Consider the following 23,400-nt stretch of genomic DNA (forward strand, 5'->3'; position numbering starts at 1 on the left):
TTTCTTCTGAATGTCTTCACTGTTATGTGAGGTGATTTGCTTGTGACGCTAAATATAATCAAATCTTATTAAGTAGTTGCTGTACAAGATGTACATTTCAAAGCTTAGCTGCTTAATCCAGATTAAAGCAAAAAGGTTTTGAGGATTATAAATGGATAGCATTTGGATAACCAGTTTTTTGTTCCCTGCATGTAAGTTGAGCAGCTATACTTGTCCGATTTCAGTGAAGGAATGGCTGACTCGCGAGTTCACTGATTATTATACTACCAAAGTGCCAGTAACAGGAATTGAAGTGAACTACACAGTTTATTTCTACTTTCAGAATTTACTGCATCAGAAAGTCTTTTAAAACAAAATTAAGCAATTTGATGTATCCTTAAGTACAAAAAGAAACACAGTATCAGTTCAGAAAAGAATATTAAATTTGGCACATTGTGTTTCCTGGAGAGCTCCAGCAGATGTGAATATCTTTTATTATTATGGTCTATTCCACTTCACACTCCTGTAATATCACTATTGTATGTGAGAGCTACACGCTATTAAAATGAACCATTAGTTTTAAGTATGTAATTTTTCATTCCATATCCTCAGACAATATACACAGCTTTTTAAGCAGTCTTGTATAATTAAAAATAATTCTTCAAATAAATTACATTGTTTCACAACATTCATAATTGTATACTCCTGAGCAGTGTATACAGAATTCTGAGAAATTCGTTGTATACTAGGCAATAGTGCCCTGTATTTTTAACAGCTGAAAATAATTTGGTTGAAGCAATTATTGATTTTAATCTCAAGAAGTCATCTTCAGTAAAGAACTGCTTCATAGCTTTAGAATATTTTTGACTGTACAGACAGTGGAAGATAGCAGTGCAAATCTAGCTATAGGTTGATAAGATCCTGGAGACAATGGGTCTAATTTTTTAAAGCTTCAAACCAAAAAGCAAAACATTATTGCACTATGCAAAAGTGGAAATTATATTGAAGTACACTCAAGCTTTTGAATGAGACACCACAGTGTAAATGAAACTCTTTCGTTTCTTGCGCCACGAGAGCCCAGGCTAAGAAAACATTTGGTTAAACTGTTGTGTTACTCGGATGAATGTTGTCCTCCGGCTCAGTTCCTTCAGTTTAGCAGCTCCCACGTAGGTGCAGGTAGAGCGTAACCCCCCTAAAATGTCGAGGACTGTGCTCTCCACATCCCCTCTGTATGGAACCTCCACTGTTCTGCCTTCTGAAGCCCTGAATGGAAAAGAAATGCAAGAGGTAATTCACATTGTTGTAGTAAGAGCCTGCATGTGAAAGAAACATATTATTTGACAAGCTCAGCCAAACAACCCCAGATTTCAAGGAATTGGATGACCTGTCAAAATTAAGATTAGTCCTGGGAGAAGGAGACAGACCATACCTTGGTACCAAATATGTAACAACATGTCACAACCTGAGGACTGTTTAAAATTAATACTGAATGTACCCACGGATGTACAAAGACTGTTTAAATTAATATTGTTTAAAGTAATATTGTATGTAACCAACGAAGGTCAGAATTGTTTGACACCTACAGAATGTTGGAAAACTGTACTTTTTGTTATGTAAGCTTTGGCAATATGGTTCCCTGTAAACTTTCATGCCAATAAAGCATTTGAATTGGAAAAAAATTGAATTGAGACAAAAGACAGTGTAACTGCCTGCACTGCCCTCTCCAACTGCTGATAATGCTAACTCCTGTGGGAGGCAACAGAACAGAAAAGAAAAATCTGTGACCAGTCTCAGGAAAATAGTGAGAAGTTCCTCCCTCACTGCAGAGGCAATCAAGCAACTTCCAGGAAACTATGGTTACCCATCACACAACTGTATCCAAATCTATCATGTCCACTATTATGTAAGGAGTCCAGTGGATGAAACACTCCCATACAGACCAGAAGGTCCTGGATGTGATTCCCAGTTGTGAATGAGTTAGCTCATCTCAGTTGGAGTAGTATTTGGCTTCACTGCCTCTCGGCAAGGAAAGAGAAATATTAGCCAGAGTTCCCACTCCTGAATGCTACCCAGTGGCCCCTGCTGGAAAAGGGTGTGCGTGTTTATTGGATGAGGACAGGCTTGGTCACCATTCCAATCCCTTCATGGCTGAATGGCTTGCAGACATGTTAGAAATTTTCACTTGGGACAGGCACCTGTGGACTGTGGAACCGTACTCTAGCAAGGTATCGGGCATCTGTGGACTGTGGAACCGTACTCCAGCAAGGTATCGGGCACCTGTGGACTGTGGAACCGTACTCCAGCAAGGTATCGGGCACCTGTGGACTGTGGAACCGTACTCCAGCAAGGTATCGGGCACCTGTGGACTGTGGAACCGTACTCCAGCAAGGTATCGGGCACCTGTGGACTGTGGAACCGTACTCCAGCAAGGTATCGGGCACCTGTGGACTGTGGAACCGTACTCCAGCAAGGTATCGGGCACCTGTGGACTGTGGAACCGTACTCCAGCAAGGTATCGGGCACCTGTGGACTGTGGAACCGTACTCCAGCAAGGTATCGGGCACCTGGGGACTGTGGAACCGTACTCCAGCAAGGTATCGGGCACCTGTGGACTGTGGAACCGTACTCCAGCAAGGTATCGGGCACCTGTGGACTGTGGAACCGTACTCCAGCAAGGTATCGGGCACCTGTGGACTGTGGAACCGTACTCCAGCAAGGTATCGGGCACCTGGGGACTGTGGAACCGTACTCCAGCAAGGTATCGGGCACCTGTGGACTGTGGACCCGTACTCCAGCAAGGTATCGGGCACCTGTGGACTGTGGAACCGTACTCCAGCAAGGTATCGGGCACCTGTGGACTGTGGAACCGTTCTCCAGCAAGGTATCGGGCACCTGTGGACTGTGGAACCGTACTCCAGCAAGGTATCTGGCACCTGTGGACCCGTTCTCCAGCAAGGTATCGGGCACCTGTGGACTGTGGAACCGTACTCCAGCAAGGTATCGGGCACCTGTGGACTGTGGAACCGTTCTCCAGCAAGGTATCGGGCACCTGTGGACTGTGGAACCGTACTCCAGCAAGGTATCTGGCACCTGTGGACCCGTTCTCCAGCAAGGTATCGGGCACCTGTGGACTGTGGAACCGTACTCCAGCAAGGTATCGGGCACCTGTGGACTGTGGAACCGTTCTCCAGCAAGGTATCGGGCACCTGTGGACTGTGGAACCGTACTCCAGCAAGGTATCGGGCACCTGTGGACTGTGGAACCGTACTCCAGCAAGGTATCGGGCACCTGTGGACTGTGGAACCGTTCTCCAGCAAGGTATCAACATTATCTGAAGGGGAGAAAGAAACCAAATGTCCTATTACACAGTGTTGGTGTCTTATCAAAAAGCTCTCCCTGCAGAAATGGAATCTTTCATTTCGCTTCTTACACAACTGTACAAGGTAGGGACACATAATATTTTTTAATATGGGCACTGTTAAAATGTCCCTAACACAAAAGCTTTCCATTCTAAATAGAAACATGTCTGATCCAAGCATACCTTAAAATTCAAATATATAGGATTATTGCTGAAAAGATATGCCTGTGCTTGTTGTCTCTCCTTTTTTCCAGTAATCTTTGTATAACAGTTCCTCACTTCTACTCAGTACTTTACTGATAAATAAAGTTTAGTATCAAACATTTATTTAATGTCCAAGACACAGATTGCATCACGGCTGACAAATATAATCTGATCTAATAGTTTTTGATACATTAAAAAATGTAACTAGAATTTTTCAACTGTAACATGTTTTTTTCAATTATTGACAATATATATTTTGTTCCTTTATTAAGGTATGTTGCAGGTTCAGCTCAAAACCGATAGCTTATGAAATAGGGTAGCCTGTTTATCATCTGAATTATGAGGCAAACTATCACAATATGAAAGTAATAGTGGAGCTGCTACCAACCCTGCTCCTAAGCCTGGAGTGAGGAACATCAAGGGGTCGGTTGAGTTTCCGCTTTGGGTGTAATCAGGTAATTGTGCATCAGATTGTGCCATCTTTCCGATTTGAAGTTACGCTTCACAGTTCCACCCAAACTTATTTGCATAATTCCAAATGTAAAATTTCCTATGAATCAGCACAACAGGGTGGCGTTAATGAGTGTAATCAATTAGTGTCTAGGAACAGAGCCAATCGGGCCTCGACTAGCTGATATGGGAGGTCCGATAAAAGCCACTGAATTTTTTTTCCTTGCGAGTGCGGGTGAAGATCAATGGTAAGGACACTTTTCTCTCTCTGCAAACTTTATACTGCCATGTGCCCTGCCTTTATAGTTTTAAGAACATTGATCTGATTGATTTAAATTAATTTTAATTTATTAATGCATCAGTTTTAAGAGTAGTGAGTGATTTCAATTTGAGCAGTATGCAAATTGATTTAGCAATCTCTGCATTGACCAGCGACCAATCTCCGGAGCAGTATTGCTACCTGTGCACCGAAAAAAATGAGTGCAATTTGACGGCCCCTACCAAACAAAGACAATCGGCGGAAACTCGCATGTGAGCATTTTGTGAGCCTGTTTTGGGCAGTGATTTTTGAACCAGTGTAAGTGCTTTTGTATGTAACTCACATTTTAAATTCCATGATCTTTTGTGCTTATTCATTTGATTTCGCCGAGATTGCACTGATGTAACTAGTGGAAAATTGACCCCAATGTGCATAGAAGCCCACAACTGAAAGAGTTTACTGCCAGTTGTGCAGTAGGTTAAATAATCACTTGTGGAGGCTGGTTGCAAAAATGAGGCATTTTTATCAATGATAGAATATTCATTGGGCCAGTAATTCCTCCCCAAACGCGTGAGTACGGAAGGGGTACTCGCGCATCTGGCCGGAGGAAATGCCGGTTTTCAGCATGCACAGCGCATGCGCTGAAAACCGGCATTTCCTCTCCTCTAACCCAAGAGTTGAAGAGGCTAGCGCGTGCGCTGTAGGGGGCAGCACGTGCGTCTTGGATTTCCTCTGTTTTGGGGGATTTGCGCATGTGTAAAGGCCTCCGGTCTTTACGCTTGTAAAAAGCACACGTAAGTATTTATTTTTACAGGTAAGTGGTGTTTTAGTGCAATTTAGAATTTTTTTCCCCACAGGTTTATTATTTTAAAGAATCTACAATAAGGTAAGTTTAGTTTTAGACCCTTTTTATTTAAAAAAATGTTCCAAAAAAAATTGTTTAAATTATTTTTTTAAACTTATTTATACTTAATTTAATGATTGGGATGTTTTTTAAATTTTTATTTAAAGTTTAAATAGTGTTTTGGGCCCCCGTAGTTTTCATGAGTTTGACAGTTCTTACTCTCAAACTCATGAATGAACCTTCCCCTTCCCTGATTGGTTGTACAGTGCTCACCTGATCCCAGCCGGCACATCGCACTAACTACGCCGCTGGATCAGGTAAGCACAGCGCGCTGACAGCTGAACCGGGCCAGTGACAGGAAATGCAAGCAGGCCCGGGCTTCAGATGTCAGCGCGCAGGGTGAGTGCAGATCGGGGGCTTGCATGGGCAGCAAGCCCCCGATCCTAATTTCAGGGCCATTATATTCTACCTTCCTAGTCCCAGCATACATAGGGTTAATTTGCTTCCTGCAAGCAGTTTCTGTAGGAATTGTGCATGATGGACTGCTGTGCCAAATTGGAATGTTTTCTGCCATTGTTCTTGGATGGAAAAACCAGATCATTCAAAGTGTTTGGAACAGGTCGGTATGTTTCCCTGTAACAGTAAGTGCCTTGGGACCTTTTCCTACATTCAAGGCGCTAGATAAATGATACAATAGCAAAATACTGCGGATGCTGGAAATCCGAAATAACAACAGAAAACGCTGGAAAAACTCAGCAGGCCAGGCAACATCTGTGGAGAGAGAAACAGATTAACATTTCAGGTCGAAGACCTTTTGTCCGAACTGGAAAAAAGCAGGAAATGGAAAGCAAGTTAAGGGGCTGGGAAAAGGGGGAGGGGATGAAAGAACAAAATGGAAGGTCAGTGATGGGATAAAAAGCAGGAGGGATTAAGAGATACAAACGGAAATCCCATCGAAGAGAAGAGCAGAACTTCAAGATGGGCAATCCTAGAAGAGAGGTGGCAGTGAACTAAACACTAATACAATAGCAAAATAGATAAATGATGTTGGGTGCAGCCATTCCATTCGACTACAAACATGCTGAACCTGTAGTTGAGAGATATATGTTGGATATTGTCAAAGGGATTTCGAACTATATGCTGGGTGCTATTGCACAAAGTCAACAGTATGTGGCCATGAGAGATAAAAATCTATACTAACCCCCACCCCACCCCAAGATGGGCCAATGGGTCAATGAGAAACTCTGTGGTAGTAAGCAGCTGTTTAATGAGCTGTTTCTCCACAGTTGATGCCTGACCTGTTGAGTATTTCCTGGAATCACCACTTTTTGTTTTTAATAACTCACCAGAAGTGCCCAATGAGTTTACTGGTCTGCAAACAGGTTTGTCATAAAACTGAAAAAAGGCTAGAAGAGACTGATGATGTGCAATGATCATCTCAGTAAGGCAATGGGAAAGGCATTAAAAGAACAAAGGGGGTGTGAAAATAGTTGGAAGTGGAGTGGTGAAAAGGCATGGGAAAGATATAAACACCTAAGCTGCTTCTATACTGATGCCAGAGGAGCACCAGCACTGACAGCCCACCTGACGACCCAAATCCCCAGCAGCTGCCGGCGGTCCCAAGGCAAACTCATCACAGGCCGGGAAGGTGTTTTTAAAAAAAAAATTAAGTCTTCCTGGCAGCCAGCCACAACAAATCCAGCAAGTCCACTCCAGTGCTGCTGCTGACTGCATGAGAGCCATGCTCCAAGAGCTGGTGGTCCTGGCAACTCGCCAAAACAAATATAGAAGCAGCTAATGAAAAGCAAATATCGCAGTTGTTGTCGGGCTGAAAGCAAAAAAGCTGCAGACAAAATTCCATAAAAAGGATTAATTGAAACGACTGTCGTCACCATGGAAACTGTCCTGGACGAGTCTTTACATTATGCAATGTGACTGCCTCTTGGGCACCAATGAGCTTGTTACTGCATGTGTCTTATTTCTATTCCAATTTTAGTAGAAACTGCAGAGTAGTCTTTCAAGTTTTTATTCCTGGCCAATATTTATCACTCAACTAACACTGTCCCATTACCACCTCCTCTTGTCTTGAATATCTCTTAATGTCTCTCAATGTCTCTTAATCTCTCCTTTCTATCATCACTGACCTTCCCTTTTGTTCTTTCATCCCCTCCCCCTTTTCCCAGCTTTCCATTTCCTACTTTTTTCCAGTTCTGACGAAAGGTCTTCGACCTGAAACGGTAACTCTGTTTCTCTCTTCACGGATGCTGCCTGGCCTGCTGAGTTTTTCCAGCGTTTTCTGTTGTTATTAAACATAGAGTATCTGCTCATTATTACATTGCTGTTTGTGGGATCTTGCTGTGTGCAAATTGACTGCCATGTTTTCTACATTACAACAGTGACTACATTTCAAAAAGTACTTAATTGGCTGTAAAGCACTTTGGGACATGCTAAGGTTGCGAAAGGCACTATAGAAATGTAAGTTCTTTCTTTGCATTTATGTGCTGCTGCAGCAGATACAGTCTGCCGTAGATTAAACTTGCCCCAGCAGCTGACGCTTCAGACTATATGATGTATTGCATATGTACCCAGTAGATGCAAATTAGTCCTGGGCATAATGCTGTCAATCATTAGTTTATGTCCTGGCCACGAGGTCAACAAGCCAGAATAAGTATTGCTAAAGGGATCAATAAAAAGGTGGTGATCTTGTAAAAGGAGTGATTTCTCCTCGGGTGTACTCACAACACAGTTCTGTGCCCAACACTGGGGGGGTGATAAGGCTGGATTGAAACATAGAAACATAGAAGATAGGAGCAGGAGTAGGCCATTCGGCCCCTTGAGCCTGCTCCGCCATTTAATGAGATCATGGCTGATCATCCAAATTCAGTACCCTGTCCCTGCTTTCTCCCCATATCCCTTGATCCCTTTAGCCTTAAGAAATATATCTAACTCCTTCTTGAATATATTTAATGAATTGGCCTCAACTACCTTCTGTGGTAGAGAATTCCACAGGTTCACCACTCTCTGGGTGAAGAAATTCCTCCTCATCTCTGTCCTAAATGGCTTACTCCTTATGTTTAGACTGTGACCCCTGGTTCTGGACACCCCGCCATCGGGAACATCCTTCCTGCATCTAGTCTGTCTAGTCCTGTTAGAATTTTATAAGTTTCACTGAGATCCCCTCTCATTCTTCTAAACTCCAGCGAATATAAGCCCAATCAACCCAATCTCTCCTCATATGTCATTCCTGCCATCCCAGGTATCAGTCTGGTGAATCTTCGCTGCACTCCCTCCATGGCAAGAACATCCTTCCTCAGATAAGACAACCAAAACTGCACACAAGGTGTGGTCTCATCAAGGCCCTGTACAACTGCAGCAAGACATCCTTGCTCCTGTACTCGAATCCTCTCGCTATGAAGGCCAACATACCATTTGCCTTCTTAACCGCCTGTTGCACCTGCATGCTTATCTTCAGCGACTGGTGCACAAGGACACCCAGGTCTCGTTGCACTTCCCCTTCTCCCAATCTATTGCCGTTCAGATAATAATCTGTCTTCCTGTTTTTGCCACCAAAGTGGATAACCTCGCATTTACCACATTATACTGGATCTGCCATGCATCTGCCCAATCACTCAATCTGTCCAAATCATACTGGAGTTTCTCGGCATCCTCCTCACAGCACACACGCCCACCCAGCTTTGTGTCATCTGCAAACGTGGAGATATTGCATCTAGTTCCCTCGTCTAGATCATTAATATATATTGTGAATAGCTGGGGTCCTAGCACCGATCCCTGCGGTACCCCACTAGTCACTACCTGCCACTTGGAAAAAGACCCGTTTATTCCAACTCTTTGCTTCCTGTCTGCCAACCAGTTCTCTATCCAAGTCAGTACCTTACCCCCAATCCCATGTGCTTTAACTTTACATGCTAATCTCTTATGCGGGACCTTATCGAAAGCCTTCTGAAAGTCCAAATACACCACATCCACTGGTTCTCCCTTATCTATTCTACCAGTTACATCCTCAAAAAATTCCAGTAGATTAGTCGAGCATGATTTACCTTTTGTAAATCCATGTTGACTTTGTCCAATCCTGTCACTGTTTTTCAAGTGCTCTGCTATTACATCTTTTATAATAGACTCTAGCATTTTCCCCACTACCGATGTCAGGCTTACCGGTCTATAATTCCCTGTTTTCTCTCTACCACCTTTTTTGAATAGTGGGGTTACATTAGCTACCCTCCAATCCATGGGAACTGTTCCAGAGTCTATAGAATTTTGGAAGATGACCAGCAATGCATCTACTATTTCTAGGGCCACTTCCTTAAGTACCCTAGGATATAGATTATCAGGCCCTTTTTCTCTTCATATATCTATAGAAGCTTTTACAGTCAGTTTTTATGTTCCCTGCAAGCTTACTCTCATACTCTATTTTCCCCCTCTTAATTAAGCCCTTTGTCCTCCTTTGCTGAATCCTAAACTGCTCCCAATCCTCAGGTTTGCTGCTTTTTCTGGCCAAATTATATGTCCCCTCCTTGGATTTTATGCTATCCCTAATTTCCCTTGTTAGCCACGGTTGAGTCACCTTTTTTGTTTTATTTTTATGCCAATCAGGGATGAACAAATTCTGTAATTCATCCATGCGATCTTTAAATGTTTGCCATTGCCTGTCCACCGTCAACCCTTTAAGTAACATTCCCCAATCCATCCTAGCCAACTCGCGCCTCATACCATCGTAGTTTCCTTTATTTAAATTCAGGACCCTAGTCTGAGTCAAATACTTCACTCTCCATCTTAATGAAGAATGTTATCATATTATGATCGCTCCGCCCCAAGGGGCCTCGCACAACAAGGTTGCTAATTAATCCTTTCTCATTACATAATACCCAGTCTAAGATGGCCTGATCTCTAGTTGGTGCGACATATTGGTCCAGGAAACCATACACTCCAGGAATTCCTCCTCCACAGTATTGTTACTAATTTGGTTAGCCCAATCTATATGCAGATTAAAGTCACCCATGATAACTGCTGTGCTCTTATTGCACGCGTCTCTAATTTCCCGTTTAATGCCATCCCCAACCTCAGCATTACTGTTTGGGGGTCTGTACACAACTCCCACTAACGTTTTCTGCCCATTGGTATTTCTCTATTGACAAAAGAATCTGAAATTCGTTTTATGATAAAGAACCTGAGATAAAGCAGAAGCAAGAAGGTGAGTAAAAGGACAAAACTCGGCAAAATAGAGACATTTTCCACAGGATGCAGTCAATAATTGTTCAGATGAGGAGAGATATCTGCTTCATGTAAAAGGAAAATTAGAGAAAAGATGAAGCTGTGTCAGGTAAGGATGTGAGAATTGTGCTGGAGATTAGTGAAACTAAAGGAAAGAACTTGCATTTATATAGCACCTTTCACAACCTCAAGATGCCTAAAGTGCTTAAATACTGGGAAAACTGAAGCCATTGTCTTCGGTCTCTGCCACAAACTCCATTCCCTAGCTACCGACTCCATACCTCTCCATGGCCACTGTCTGTGGCTGAACCAGACTGTTCACAACCTTGATGTCCTATCTGACCTTGAGCTGTGCTTCCGACCCCATATTCTCCCCACCACCAAGACCACCTACTTCCACCTCCATAACATCGCCCGTCTCCACCCCTGCCTCAGCTCATCTGCTGCTGAAACACTCATCCATGCTTTTGTTATCACTAGACACGACTGTTTGAAAGCTCTCCTGGCCAGCATCTCACCTTGCATCCTCCGTAAATTTGAGCTTAACCAAAATTCTGCTGCCCGTAACCTAACTTGCACAAAGTCCCGTTCGCCCATCACCCTGTGCTCCCTGATCTACATTGGCTCCCGGTCCGGCAACGTCTCGATTTTAAAATTCCCATCCTTGGTTTCAAATCCCTCCATGGCCTCACCCCTCCCTATCTCTGGTCTCTTGCGCATCTTCGATGTTCTTCGCAAAACCATTGGTGGCCGTGCCTTCAGTTGCTTCGGCCCAAAGCTCTGGAATTCCCTCCCTAAACAGCTACCTCTCTCCTCCTTTAAGATGCTCTTTAAAACCTACCTCTTTGACCAAGGTTTTGGTCAGCTGTACGAATATCTCTATGTAGCTCAATATCAAATTTGTTTGATAATCACTCCTGTGAAGTGCCTTGGAACATTTTACTACATTAAAGGAACTATATAAATCCAAATTGTTGGTGTTACTTTTTACAGCCAATGAAGTACTTTTGAATTGCAGCCACTTTTGTAATAAAGAAACGTGGCAGCCAATTTGCAGAAAGCGAGGTCCCACAGACAGCAATGAAATAAATGATCAGATCATCTGTTTTTGGGTGTTGGTTGAGGGATAAATATTGGCCAGGACACCGGGAGTACTTCCCTGCTCCTCTTCGAATAATGCCGAGGGTTCTTTTGTATCCACCTGAGAGGGAAGACGTTGCCTCGCTTTAACGTCTTATCCGAAAGACGGCAGCTCCAACAGTGCAGCACGTCCTCGGTACTGCACTGAAGTGTCAGCCTAGATTATGTGCTCAAATCTCTGGAGTGGAGCTTGAACCACAACTTTCTGATTCAGACGAGAATGCTACCACTGAGTTATGGCTGACAGTGAAATTCATTTATAATTGACTAATCATGGAGCCCTGTTTTATCTGCTACATTGGGTGTTCATTGTCTTGGAGTGTGAAGCAAAGCTGGGACCTGGTAAGCAAGTACAAAGTACATTTGTCAAGACAAAGTGATGATCCTGTCTAGACAATCTGAAAAATCTTCTACATGTGCTAATGTGCTTTGTTAATAAGATACATTTTGTCCAGTTTAACTCTTGCCTGGACAATAGAGTTTGCACGAGAGTGGCTGATTCTGGGAGCCCACAAAAACAATGACTGCAGCTTTAAGGAGACTGCGTAATACCAGTTTTAAGGCTACAGAGGTCAATGAACCTATTTCCATATGGTTCAGGGACACCCACCATCAATAATGACAGAAAAAAGGGTAACAACTAATAGCATGCATATGAAGGGAAATACTTAATTTTTTTTAAGTGTACAGATAGCCTGAGTTGAAGTTGCTGAGTACAATGGCGGACTAAATAAAGTGAAGCTCTGATGACAAATTTTCAAATGTCTCCAAAGGAATAAGACAAAGGGTGCACAAATGCAATTTCACTAAGATGAACTCATGCAGATTGTCTCACACCGACATACAACATCTTCATTCCCACTTCAAATGAAAATTAAGAACCTAAACGTGTTGATAAAAAATGATAATTGGAAATTCAAGTGATCTTATCACTTAAAGTATTGCCAACAGTGACCATACCAAACTGAGAAATCCTGATGATGACTGATTATGTGTGGATACACATATTGCAATCAAACAAGAGCAAATGACATGACATGAAAATATTTCAAGAGTTAAGCATGTTCTCCAATTTAGATCAGGGAAACCAGCCCAGAATTACGATATTCCCACTCAGTCTAGAAATGGATATGGCCACATGGAATTGGGACTGCTGATTGTCTGGAGGATAAACGCCAACATAGACTATTTGGACCAAACAGCCTGTTTCAATGTTGTAGTTTCCATCTCATTCTAAGTAAAAACATTCTTTTGGATATTGTGGTTGAGGTATTTGAGAATATTACCTGACTCAAAGAAAGAATTTGCATTTATGTAACACCTTTTCATATCTTTAGGAGGGTCAAAGTAGTTTACATCCAATGAATTACTTTTTGAAGTGGAGGCACAGTTGTTCCATGGGTAAATGGAGCGACCAATTTGCACACAGCAGGTTCCCACAAAGAGCAAATGAAATGAACGATGACATTATTTTTGATGGAGCTGATTGAGCAAGGAATGTTGGCCAGGACACTAGGATAATTCTCTGCTTTTCAAATAGTGCCATGGGATTATTTTCATTCACCTGAATATGCAGAACATACAGTTTAACATCTCATCTGAAGCATCGCTGACAATGCAACACTCCCTCAGTAACGCACTAGACTGTCAGCTCAGTAACGCACTAGACTGTCAGTCTAGATCAGCGGTGGACAAAATACGGCCTGCGGGTAGATAGTCCCAGCAATAAATAGCACTCGGGGAAGAAATGTGTATTCTAATGGTGCGTTACTTGTGCCCATTCTCAAGTGAAAGTCCGCAAATTCTACAGGCATCTTGGATTTTCTCAGGAGTGATAGCACGTTAACAATGAACAAGTCCAATTTGATGGCTGATCTGGGACGCAATTGCAGTATAAATCATTTACTGGGTCACCTTATTTCTTAGCGAGGTTTCAAAAGCATCAAAGTAGCATTTTCATGTGCAATTTTTAAAGGTTGCATAAATGATTTTATCCTTGATTGTGCCTTATACCTTGTTTATAACTGCCAGTGGAAGCAGAATCGATCTCTCATTTTCCACTACAGTATAAGAATTAATTTAGACCATTTGGAATAAACAGACCGTGTATTTTTCAATGTGACTCGTAAACCTGTATCATGTTCGTTAGCATGTTAATAAGTGTTATTTTTATTGAGTGTGGAAACAACATGAAGGGTTCTTTATCCTTATCTGAGGAAGGATGTTCTTGCCATGGAAGGAGTGCAGCGAAGATTCACCAGGCTGATACCTGGGATGGCAGGAATGACGTATGAGGAGAGATTGGGTCGATTGGGCTTGTACTCGCTGGAGTTTAGAAGAATGAGTGGGAACTCATCGAAACATATAAAATACTAACAGGACTAGACAGACTAGATGCTGGAAGGATGTTCCCGATGGGCGGGGAGTCCAGAACCAGGGGTCACAGTCTAAAGATAAGGGGTAAGCCATTTAGGACCGAGATGAGGAGTTTCTTCACCCAGAGAGTGGTGAACCTGTGGAATTCTCTGCCAAAGAAGGCAGTAGAGGCCAATTCATTAAATATATTCAAGAAGGAGTTGGATATATTTCTTAAGGCTAAAGGGATCAAGGGATATGGGGAGAAGGCAGGAACAGGGTACTGAATTTGGATGATCAGCCATGATCTCATTGAATGGCGGATCAGGCTCGAGGGGCTGAATGGCCTACTCCTGCTCCTATCTTCTATGTTTCTAAATGCCACAACAAATTTTAATGGCAGCTGTTAACACAATTCCTTTTATGTGTGCAGCAATGTTCCCTCTTTTTGTGCGCTGTCCCTTTAAATTTGCTGCGCAGCTGCCCCGTATGCCCGGTATCTCTTTCAGCGGCAGGAGCTGCTGAGCGACCTGTGCAGAACCTCACGATTGGTGCGCAACTGTGCACCTTAGGGGGAACATTGGTGTACTGCCCTCAACAGCTCACCAAAATTTGTGAAGTGGCTCTCCAGCACAAATAATTGCCCACCCCTGGCCTAGATCATATGCTCAAGTCATGGGGTGGGGCTTAAACTCACAATCTTGTCATTCAGAGGCAAGGTGTTATCAATTGAGCCAAGCTGACACTTAACATTGGAAACAATTCAGATGCCACCTCCACCAACAATGAGATGACCACTATCATGGCAGAACTCTAAGAGTATTAGTGAAAGATGCAACAATCCTGTTGAAAGACAAACATGGCAAAGCATCACAACAATTGAAAGATTTACTAACTCTTGCCACTGCATTGTACTTTCATACAGGGAAGATCTCAGGATAGGCATGAGTCCTGTTGGTCTTGGAGCAATCCTGACTCAGATTGACATGGTTGAAACAGAAAAGCCATCAATTACTCGTGTCATTTGTTATCTTCTAAAGAAAAATATAACTGGAATGGACAAGATGGCACAGTGAGTAACAAGATTTCCACAGCTATGTGTGTGTTCATGTAAGGTTATAAAAAGGACAAAAAAATCTCTTGCATCTACCTTTGGAAAGCCAACGTCAAGTTTCTCATTCCTCAACCTGAAGCGGCTTTTGAAACAGCAATTATGAAATAGCAATGTGCAACAGAAGAAACTCTGCAGATTATGCTACAGCTCCTGAAACCAGATTCTGCTGAGAGGCACTCTTCAAAATGAGCCGATCAGCTTCACTGCACAGTACATCGCTGGAAAGGCACTTGGACTTGATGAAGTCAGACAAGATCCTGCACCACAAACTGTGATTCAATGTCACAGATGAAAGAAACACACAAATCGCTGGGATGCAAGAGAAGAAATATCATAAAGTGACTGACTGGGTTGTTTCCAGAGGAGATACAATGGCTGCACGGTGTGCCTTAACTTGAATGAGTGGGCTCCCTGGCATAGACAAGGTAGCTATGCAGTCGTGCTCAGCGTTCCAGCAATGCAAGTCGACAACAAGACTTATTTATTCATTCACTGGATGTGGGCGTTGGTGGCAAGGCCAGCATTTATTGCCCATCCCTAATTGCCCTCGAGAAGGTGGTGGTGAGCCGCCACCTTAAACCGCTGCAGTCCATGTGGTGAAGGTACTCCCACAGTGCTGTTAGGGAGGGAGTTCCAGGATTTTGAATCAGCGATGAAGGAACGGCAATATATTTCCAAGTCAGGATGGTGTGTGATTTGGAGGGGAACTTGGAGGTGGTGGTGTTCCAATGCGCCTGCTGCCCTTGTCCTTCTAGGTGGAAGAGGTCGCGGGTTTGGGAGGTGCTGCCGAAGAAGCCTTGGCAAGTTGCTGCAGTGCATCTTGTTGATGGTACACACTGCAGCCACGGTACGCCGGTGGTAGAGGGAGTGAATATTTAAGGTGGTGGATGGGGTGCCAATCAACTGGGCTGCTTTGTCCTGGATGGTGTCGAGCTTCTCGAGTGTTGTTGGAGCTGCACTCATCCAGGCACGTGGAGAGTATTCCATCACACTCCTGACTTGTGCCTTGTAGGTGGTGGAGAGGCTTTGGGGCATCAGGAGATGCGACACTCACCGCAGAATACCCAGCCTCTGACCTGCTCTTGTTGCCACAGTATTTATGTGGCTGGTCCAGTTAAGTTTCTGGTCAATGGTGACCCCCAGGGTGTAGATGGTGGGGGATTTGGCAATGGATTGCCATTCAATGTCAAAGGGGAGGTTCCTCGAACCTAATCCCTCTAAACTGCTGACCACCCAACTTCCCTTCCTGGCTCCCATGTTAGCTGCTATTGGTAATGGTTCTCTCTCAATGTTCCCATTAAGCTGTGTGGCCATGCCTGGAGGTCTTGCGCAGGCCGGTTGCCGGCTTTACAATAGGAAAAACCGCGCATGCGTGGAAATTTGAATGGGCCAGGCGACCCCTTAAAGGGGCTGCGTACACAATAAAAATTAAAGGGAACATTGTTGTCTCTCATCGGGTACTGTTCCCCTCTCCTTCAATCCTGCCATCATCACTCCTCTCCTCAAAAAGCAACCTTTAACACCTCCGTCCTAGAAAACTACTGCCCCCTCTCCAACCTCCCTTTCCTCTCCAAAGTCCTTGAATGTGCTGTTGCCTCCGAAATCCATGCCCATCTTTCCCGGAACTCCATATTTGAATCCTTCCAATCAGGTTTCCGCCCCTGCCACATTACCGAAACGGCTCTTATCAAAGTCACAAATAGCATCTATGTGACTGTGACAAAGGTAAACTATCCCTCCTCGTCCTCAATCTGACTGCAGCCTTTGACATTGTTGACTGCAACATCCTAATCCAATGCCTCTCCACCATTGTCCAGCTAGATGGGACTGCCCTCACCTCTGGTATCCCCCAAGGATCTATCCTGGGCCCCCTCCTATTTTTCATCTACATGCTGCCCCTTGGCAACAAAAAAAGGGTGTCAGTTTCCACATACACACTGATGACACCCAGCTCCACCTCACCACCACCTCTCTTGACCCCTCCACATCCAATACTAGATGAGCAGAAATTTTCTCCAACTAAATATTGGGAAGACAGAAGCCATTGGCCGCAATTTTCTGGGGTGGGCGGGATCGGTGGCGGGTCGGGTGGGAAATTTGATTTTTTTGACAGCGGGTCGGGACCCCGCTGTCAACCCGCCGCAATATGTCTTTCCCACAGGCACGTGTGTGATCTCTGATCCGACCTGACCCGCAGAGGCAGGAGGCACAATTAAACCAATTATTGGGTTGTTGACAGACCCTTAATAATGCTTTTAACCTTACCATTTAACTTTAACTGCTCGCCCACTGGATCCACACTTGGGGACCACGTCTGTGAACCTGAGGCGGGAGTTGAATGGCCATTGCTCCAGCTGATTAGTTGACTGCTTCAAATGTACAGTAAAAGCTCCCACCTGACAGATCATCACTTTCCTCAGCCACAAGCTGTTTCTCAGTCCATTTCCAGCACAGTTTCTGCAGGCTTTCCACTTTCCATCCAGTATCACCTCATTGTACGAACTCTCTCACCATTGACAGAATGCTTCCGTCATCTCTAATTCACCTGCCGTCTATTCCATCAACATGGGTGCCCTTTATACTGTCTCACCTTGGTCCTCAGAATCCAACCACAATCAGCCCCAATACCAGCAGCACCAACAACAACACCAACCTTCTCCACAATCACCTGATGCTGCACAGGACAGAGGGCATCAGCACCCGAGCACATTGCTGCCTGGGAGGCCAGGGATGGCCTCACCATGGCCAGACTTACTTCACTTGACGCTGTATACCCTGGCTGCCACATGATGCACCAGGTTGGCACCACCCCACACCAGCACCATAAAGCGTCCCTGCAATGCCATTCCTTTCACACTCATCACCATTGCGGGGGGTACCATTATGTCTCATCATTCACTGCAATTCACTAAGCCACTTCCAAAGGTGCACACAAAGCTGTTCAAGACCGGAAAGTGTTGAAAATAAAGGTTTCAATGTTTGACAGCACATTAACAGAAACTTTACATGAATATTGGATAAAACACCCAAATGGCTACCCTTGTGTGTTGTTAGTTGGTATGATTGCACTAGGATGAGGGTGAATGTGAGGGCTGGCTTGTGAGATAAAAGTACCATAAAAACTTTATTACTGAGATATCTTCACTGTTCTCCTCCCTCAGCCTCTGCACCAAACGACTTCTCATCCTCGGTGATTTCAACCTCCATCTCAATTCATCATGCTCTCTCGCCTCTGAATTCACTAGCCTCCTATTCTCTCTTAATCTCTCCCTCTATGTAAACTCCCCAACCCATATTCACGGCCACCCACTCGACCTTGCCATCTCTTGTGGCCTCGCTACTCCCATCGTGTCAATTGCAGATAAGGAGATCTCTGACCATCTCCTCGTATTGCTCTCCACCCACATCCCCCTTCCACCCCGCCCCGCCCCCCCAACCCTACTTCCTCCTGCGTCCGTCCCAGGAAAAAGCTCTCTCCCACCTCTCTTACAACTGCACTTATGAAACCCCAACTGTCCAGCCTCTGGCCCTCCATTCACCGTAACATTTCTGCAGCTACCGATCTGCTCAACCACACCCTCACTATTATCTTTCATGCCCTACTCCTTACTAAAACAATTACCCTTTCTCACCCTGGCCGTTCCCCCTGGTATGGCTCTCATCTTCACTCCCTTAAGTCCAAGGGACGCAGCCTCGAACGGATATGGCGGACAACTGGTTTAGCCATTCACCGCCAGATCTGGCTGGACCACATAAAGCATTATCGGGCCCGGCTCTTGTTTGCCCAAATTGCTCACTATACCAGAATCATTCTCCGATAACAAGTGTGAGGAGCTCATAGACTTCTTTGTCTCCAAGATTGAGACCATTCGTTCAGCTGCCTCTGCGAATTCCCTTCCTTCCCCTAGTCCACTGGGCCAAACTTCCTCTAAGGTTCCCCCCTGCCCTAGCCCTGAACTCACATATTTCTCCAGTTTTTCTCTGATCTCTCCTCATGACCTCTCTGCACTCAGCTTGTCTGAGACCCACCTCCTGCTGCCTCGACCCTATTCCCACCAAACTGCTGACCACCCAACTTCCTTTTCTGGCTCCCATGTTAGTTGATATTGTTAACAGTTCTCACTCCTCAGGTACTGTCCCCCCCTCTCCCTCAAATCTGCCGTCATCACCCCTCTCAAAAAAACAAACCTTGATCCCTCCGTCCTTGCAAACTACTGCCCATCTCCAACCTCCCTTTCCACTCCAAAGTCCTTGAACGTGTTGTCGCCTCCAAAATCCGTGCCCATCTTTCCCACAATTCCATGTTTGAATCCCTCGAATCAGGTTTCTGCCCTTGCCACAGTACCGAAATGGCTCTCATCAAAGTCACAAATGACATCCTTTGTGACTGTGGCAAAGATAAACTATCCCTCCTCGTCCTTACTGACTTGTCTGCAGCCTTTGACATGGTTGACTACTCCATCCTTCTCCAATGCCTCTCCACCGTCGTCAGCTGGGTGGGACTGTACTTGCCTGGTTCCATTCTTATCTATCTAATCGTAACCAGAGAATCACCTGCAACGGCTTCTCTTCCCGTGTCCACATCATTACCTCTGGTGTCCCCCAAGGATCTATCCTTGGCCCCCTCCTGTTTCTCATCTGCATGTTGACCCTTGGTGACATCATCCCAAAACACAGTGTCAGTTTCCACATGTACGCTGATGACACCCAGCTCTACCTCTTCCCTCGACCCCTCCACGGTGTCTAAATTGTCAGACTGCTCGTCCGACATACAGTTCTGGAAGAGCAAAAATTTTCTCCAATATTGGGAAGACCAAAGCCATTGGCCCAGAAATTCGGGTCTCCACGGGTGAGTACGCACGGGGTACTCACCCGTAGGTCCAATGGAAGTGCCGGTTTCCTGCATGCACTGCGCATGCGCGGGAAACCGGTACTTCCATTCCCCTGAAAGAAGGGGCTCAGAGGTCGAACGCGTGCGCGGGAGAGGCTGCGCGTGCGCATTGAACTTACCCTCCCGGGAAAACCTGTATTTAAAAAAAAAAAAAAAAAATGTAAGTCTGCAGAATTTACACATATAAAAAGCAGGCGTAAGGCCTGCTTTTTACAAGGTAAGTGGTGAATTAATTAAAATTAAAACATTTTTTCCACAGGTTTATTATTTTTAAATACTTTAAAGCAAGGTAAGTTTATTTTTAGTCCCGTTAGAAAATAAAATTATTTTTTTCAAAAATTTAAATTAGTTTAAAATAGTTATTTCATGTAATTTATAGTTTATTTAAAAAATGTGATGTTTTTAAAAAATTTATTTGAAGATTTAGTGATGTTTTGGGGCCCGTAGTATTTATAAGTTTTGACAGCTCTTCCTGTCAATCTTATGAATGGAGCATTCCCTGCTCCCCATGGCCCACGTGATCCCAGGGGCCGCATCGAACTAACTGCGCCCCTGGGATACGCAAGCACTGCGCGCTGGCAGTTGGAGCAGGCCCAGGATCGGAATTCCACGGGGGCCCACAGCTCAACGGCCGGCGCGCAAGCTAAGTGCAGGTCGGGGGCTTGCACCCGCGGGAAGCCTCCAACCCGAATTTCTGGGCCATTGTTTTCGGTCCCCACAAACTCTGTTCCCTAGCCACTGACTCTATCCCTCTCCCTAACATCTGTCTGAGGCCGAACCACACTGTCCGCAACCTTGGTGTCATATTTGATCCTGAAATGAGCTTCTGACCACATATTCGCAGCATAACAAAGATCGCCTACTTCCACCTCCGTAACATCGCCTGTCTCCGCCCTTGCTTCAGCTCATCCGCTGCTGAAACCCTCATCCATGCCTTTGTTACCTCTAGACTTGACTATTCCAACGCACTCCTGGCTGGCCTCCCACTTTCTACCCTACGTAAACTTGAGGTCATCCAAAACTCGGCTGCCCGTGTCCTAACTCGCACCAAGTCCCGTTCACCCATCACCCCTGTGCTCGCTGACCTACATTAGCTCCCGGTTAAGCAGCGCCTTAATTTCAAAATTCTCATCCTTGTTTTCAAATCCCTCCATGGCCTTGTCCCTTCCTATCTCTGTAATCTCCTTCAGCCCCACAATCCCCCGAGATATCTGCGCTCCTCTAATTCTGCCCTCTTGAGCATCCCTGATTATAATCGCTCAACCTTTGGTGGCCATGCCTTCTGTTGCCTCGGCCCGAAGCTCTGGAATTCCCTCCCTAAACCTCTCCGCCTCGCTACCTCTCTTTCCTCCTTTAAGATGCTCCTTAAAACCTACCTCTTTGACCAAGCTTTTGGTCATCTGCCCTAATTTATCCTTATGTGGATCGGTGTCAAATGTTTTTGTCTTAAAATACTCCTGCACAGCGCCTTAGGACGTTTTACTATGTTAAAGGTGCTATATAAATACAAGTTGTTGTTGTTGAGATGGAGATGCGATATTGCAGATACAGAGAGAGGGATGGGTGGAGGTGTACGGTAAGTTGCTGTGAGTAAGGATATACAGGAGTAGGGTAGGGAAGGCAGAGTGATGGGGATGTGATGAGAGGCACAGGAGGATGAAGGTGAGTGTGGCTTTGTACTAACGTTTCCTGATCTAATGAGATCATTGTAACATTTGTGCCACTGTACCCAGGTCCTCCTGACCACATCCCTGCTGGTGCCCTCCTGTGCAATGTGCAACCAGGCTGTTTTGGTCTCTTGGGGAGGTCTCTTCCACCCATCGAAAGGGAAGAGGACCTCCCCGCATGCTCTGACTCCCTCCATAAGCATATGGAGGGAGTCATGGGAGAACCTGGCTGCAGCCCTGCACCTCTGGGCAGTCATTGTCAGTGTTTGCAGCACTTCAATGCTGTAGAACACTGACAGCATAAATGTCAAAAGAAAGTTGGCCATGGTCCCTTTAAGGAAACGCATCATGAATGACATCACCAGACCCGCTTCCTCTAACTGAACCGGGAAACACGCTGGGCGGGCCTAACAAGCTCAATCAACGTAAATTCATTTTAGACAGTGGGATGGAGCCAGCAGCGGGGCCATGAATCGCCACCAACATGGCCTCACCCCTCCCTATCTCTAATCTCCTCCAGCCCTATAACCCTCCAGGATATTTGCGATCCTCCAATTCTGGCCTCTTGAGCATCCCTGATTGTAATCTTTCCACCATTGGTGGCCGAACCTTCAGTTGCCAAGGCCCTAAGCTCTGGAATTCCCTCCCTAAACCTCTCCGCCTCTCTACTTCTCTTTTCTCCTTTAAGACGCTCCTTAAAACCTACCTCTTTAGCCAAGCTTTTGGTCATCTGACCTAATAACTCCTTATGTGACTCGGTGTCAAATTTTATTTGATAACACTCCTGAGAAGCGCCTTGGGACGTTTTAATACATTTAAGGCGCTATATAAATACAAGTTATTGTTGTTGTCAGAATCTCTTGCTGGAGATGATCATTGTCTGGCACTTGGGTGGAGCGAATGTTACTTGCCACTTATCAGCCCAAGCCTAGATGTTATCCACGTCTTTCTGCATGTTGGCACAGACTGCTTCATTATCTGAGGAATTACGAATGGAACTGAACACATAATAGACTTGTTAGCAAAATTAATCCATGGGATTAAAGGGGCAGTGGCAGCATGGATACAAAATTGACTAAGGGACATAAAGCAGACAGTAATGGTGAACGATTGTTTTTCAAACTGGAGGGAAGTATACAGTGGTGTTCCCCAGGGGTTGGTAGTAGGACCACTTCTGGATATATATTAATGTCCTGGATTTGGGTATACAGGGCATAATTTCAAAGTTTGCAGATGACACGAAACTGGGAAATGTAGTAAACAATGAGGAGGATAGTAACAGACTTCAGGAGGACACAGACTGGTCAAATGGGCAGACACATGGCAGATTAAATTTAATGCAGAGAAGTGTGAAATGATACAATTTGGTAGAAAGAATGAGGAGAGGCAAGATGAACTAAATGCTACAATTTTAAAGAGGGTACAGGAACAGAGAGACCTGGGGGTGTAGGTACACAAATCTTTGAAGGTGGCAGAACAAGTTGAGAAGGTTGTTAAAAAAGCATGTGGGAGTCTTGGCTTTACTTAAGGAGGAATGGAGTACAAAAGCAAGGAACTTATGCTAAACCTTTATAAAACACTGGTTAGGCCTCAGCTGAACTATTGTGTTCAGTTCTGGGAACCACACTTCAGGAAGGATGTCAAGGCCTTGGAGAGGGTGCAGAAGAGATTTATTAGAATGGTTCCCAGGGATGAGGGACTTCAGTTAGGTTGAGAGACTGGTGAAGCTGGAGTTGTTCTCCTTAGAACAGAAAAACTTAAGAGGAGATTTGATAGAGGTGTTCAAAATCACGAATGGTTTTGATAAAGTAAATAAAGAGAAACTGTTTCCAGTGGCAGAAGGGTCGGTACCAGAGGACACAGATTTAAGGTGATTGGCAAAAGAACCAGAGATGACATGAGGAAACATT

General features: G+C 44.7%; 1 protein-coding gene across 2 annotated transcripts in view; it reads right to left on the reverse strand.

Moving 5' to 3' along the window:
* Positions 1 to 287: 287 nt before the first annotated feature.
* The window catches only part of LOC147117664 (GMP reductase 1), a 131,258-nt gene continuing 108,145 nt past the window's right edge, over positions 288 to 23,400 (reverse strand). For both annotated transcript variants that reach the window (XM_085988849.1, XM_085988850.1), the window contains exon 9: positions 288 to 1,242. In XM_085988849.1, coding sequence (XP_085844975.1) covers positions 1,062 to 1,242 — 181 coding nt within the window. In that variant the 3' untranslated portion in view covers positions 288 to 1,061. The remainder of the gene's footprint in view (positions 1,243 to 23,400) is intronic.

This window comes from Somniosus microcephalus, chromosome 5 (genome assembly GCF_052327205.1).
Source record: "Somniosus microcephalus isolate GS21.2 chromosome 5, FLI_Smic_1.0, whole genome shotgun sequence".
In the NCBI taxonomy this organism is placed as follows: Eukaryota; Metazoa; Chordata; class Chondrichthyes; order Squaliformes; family Somniosidae; genus Somniosus; species Somniosus microcephalus.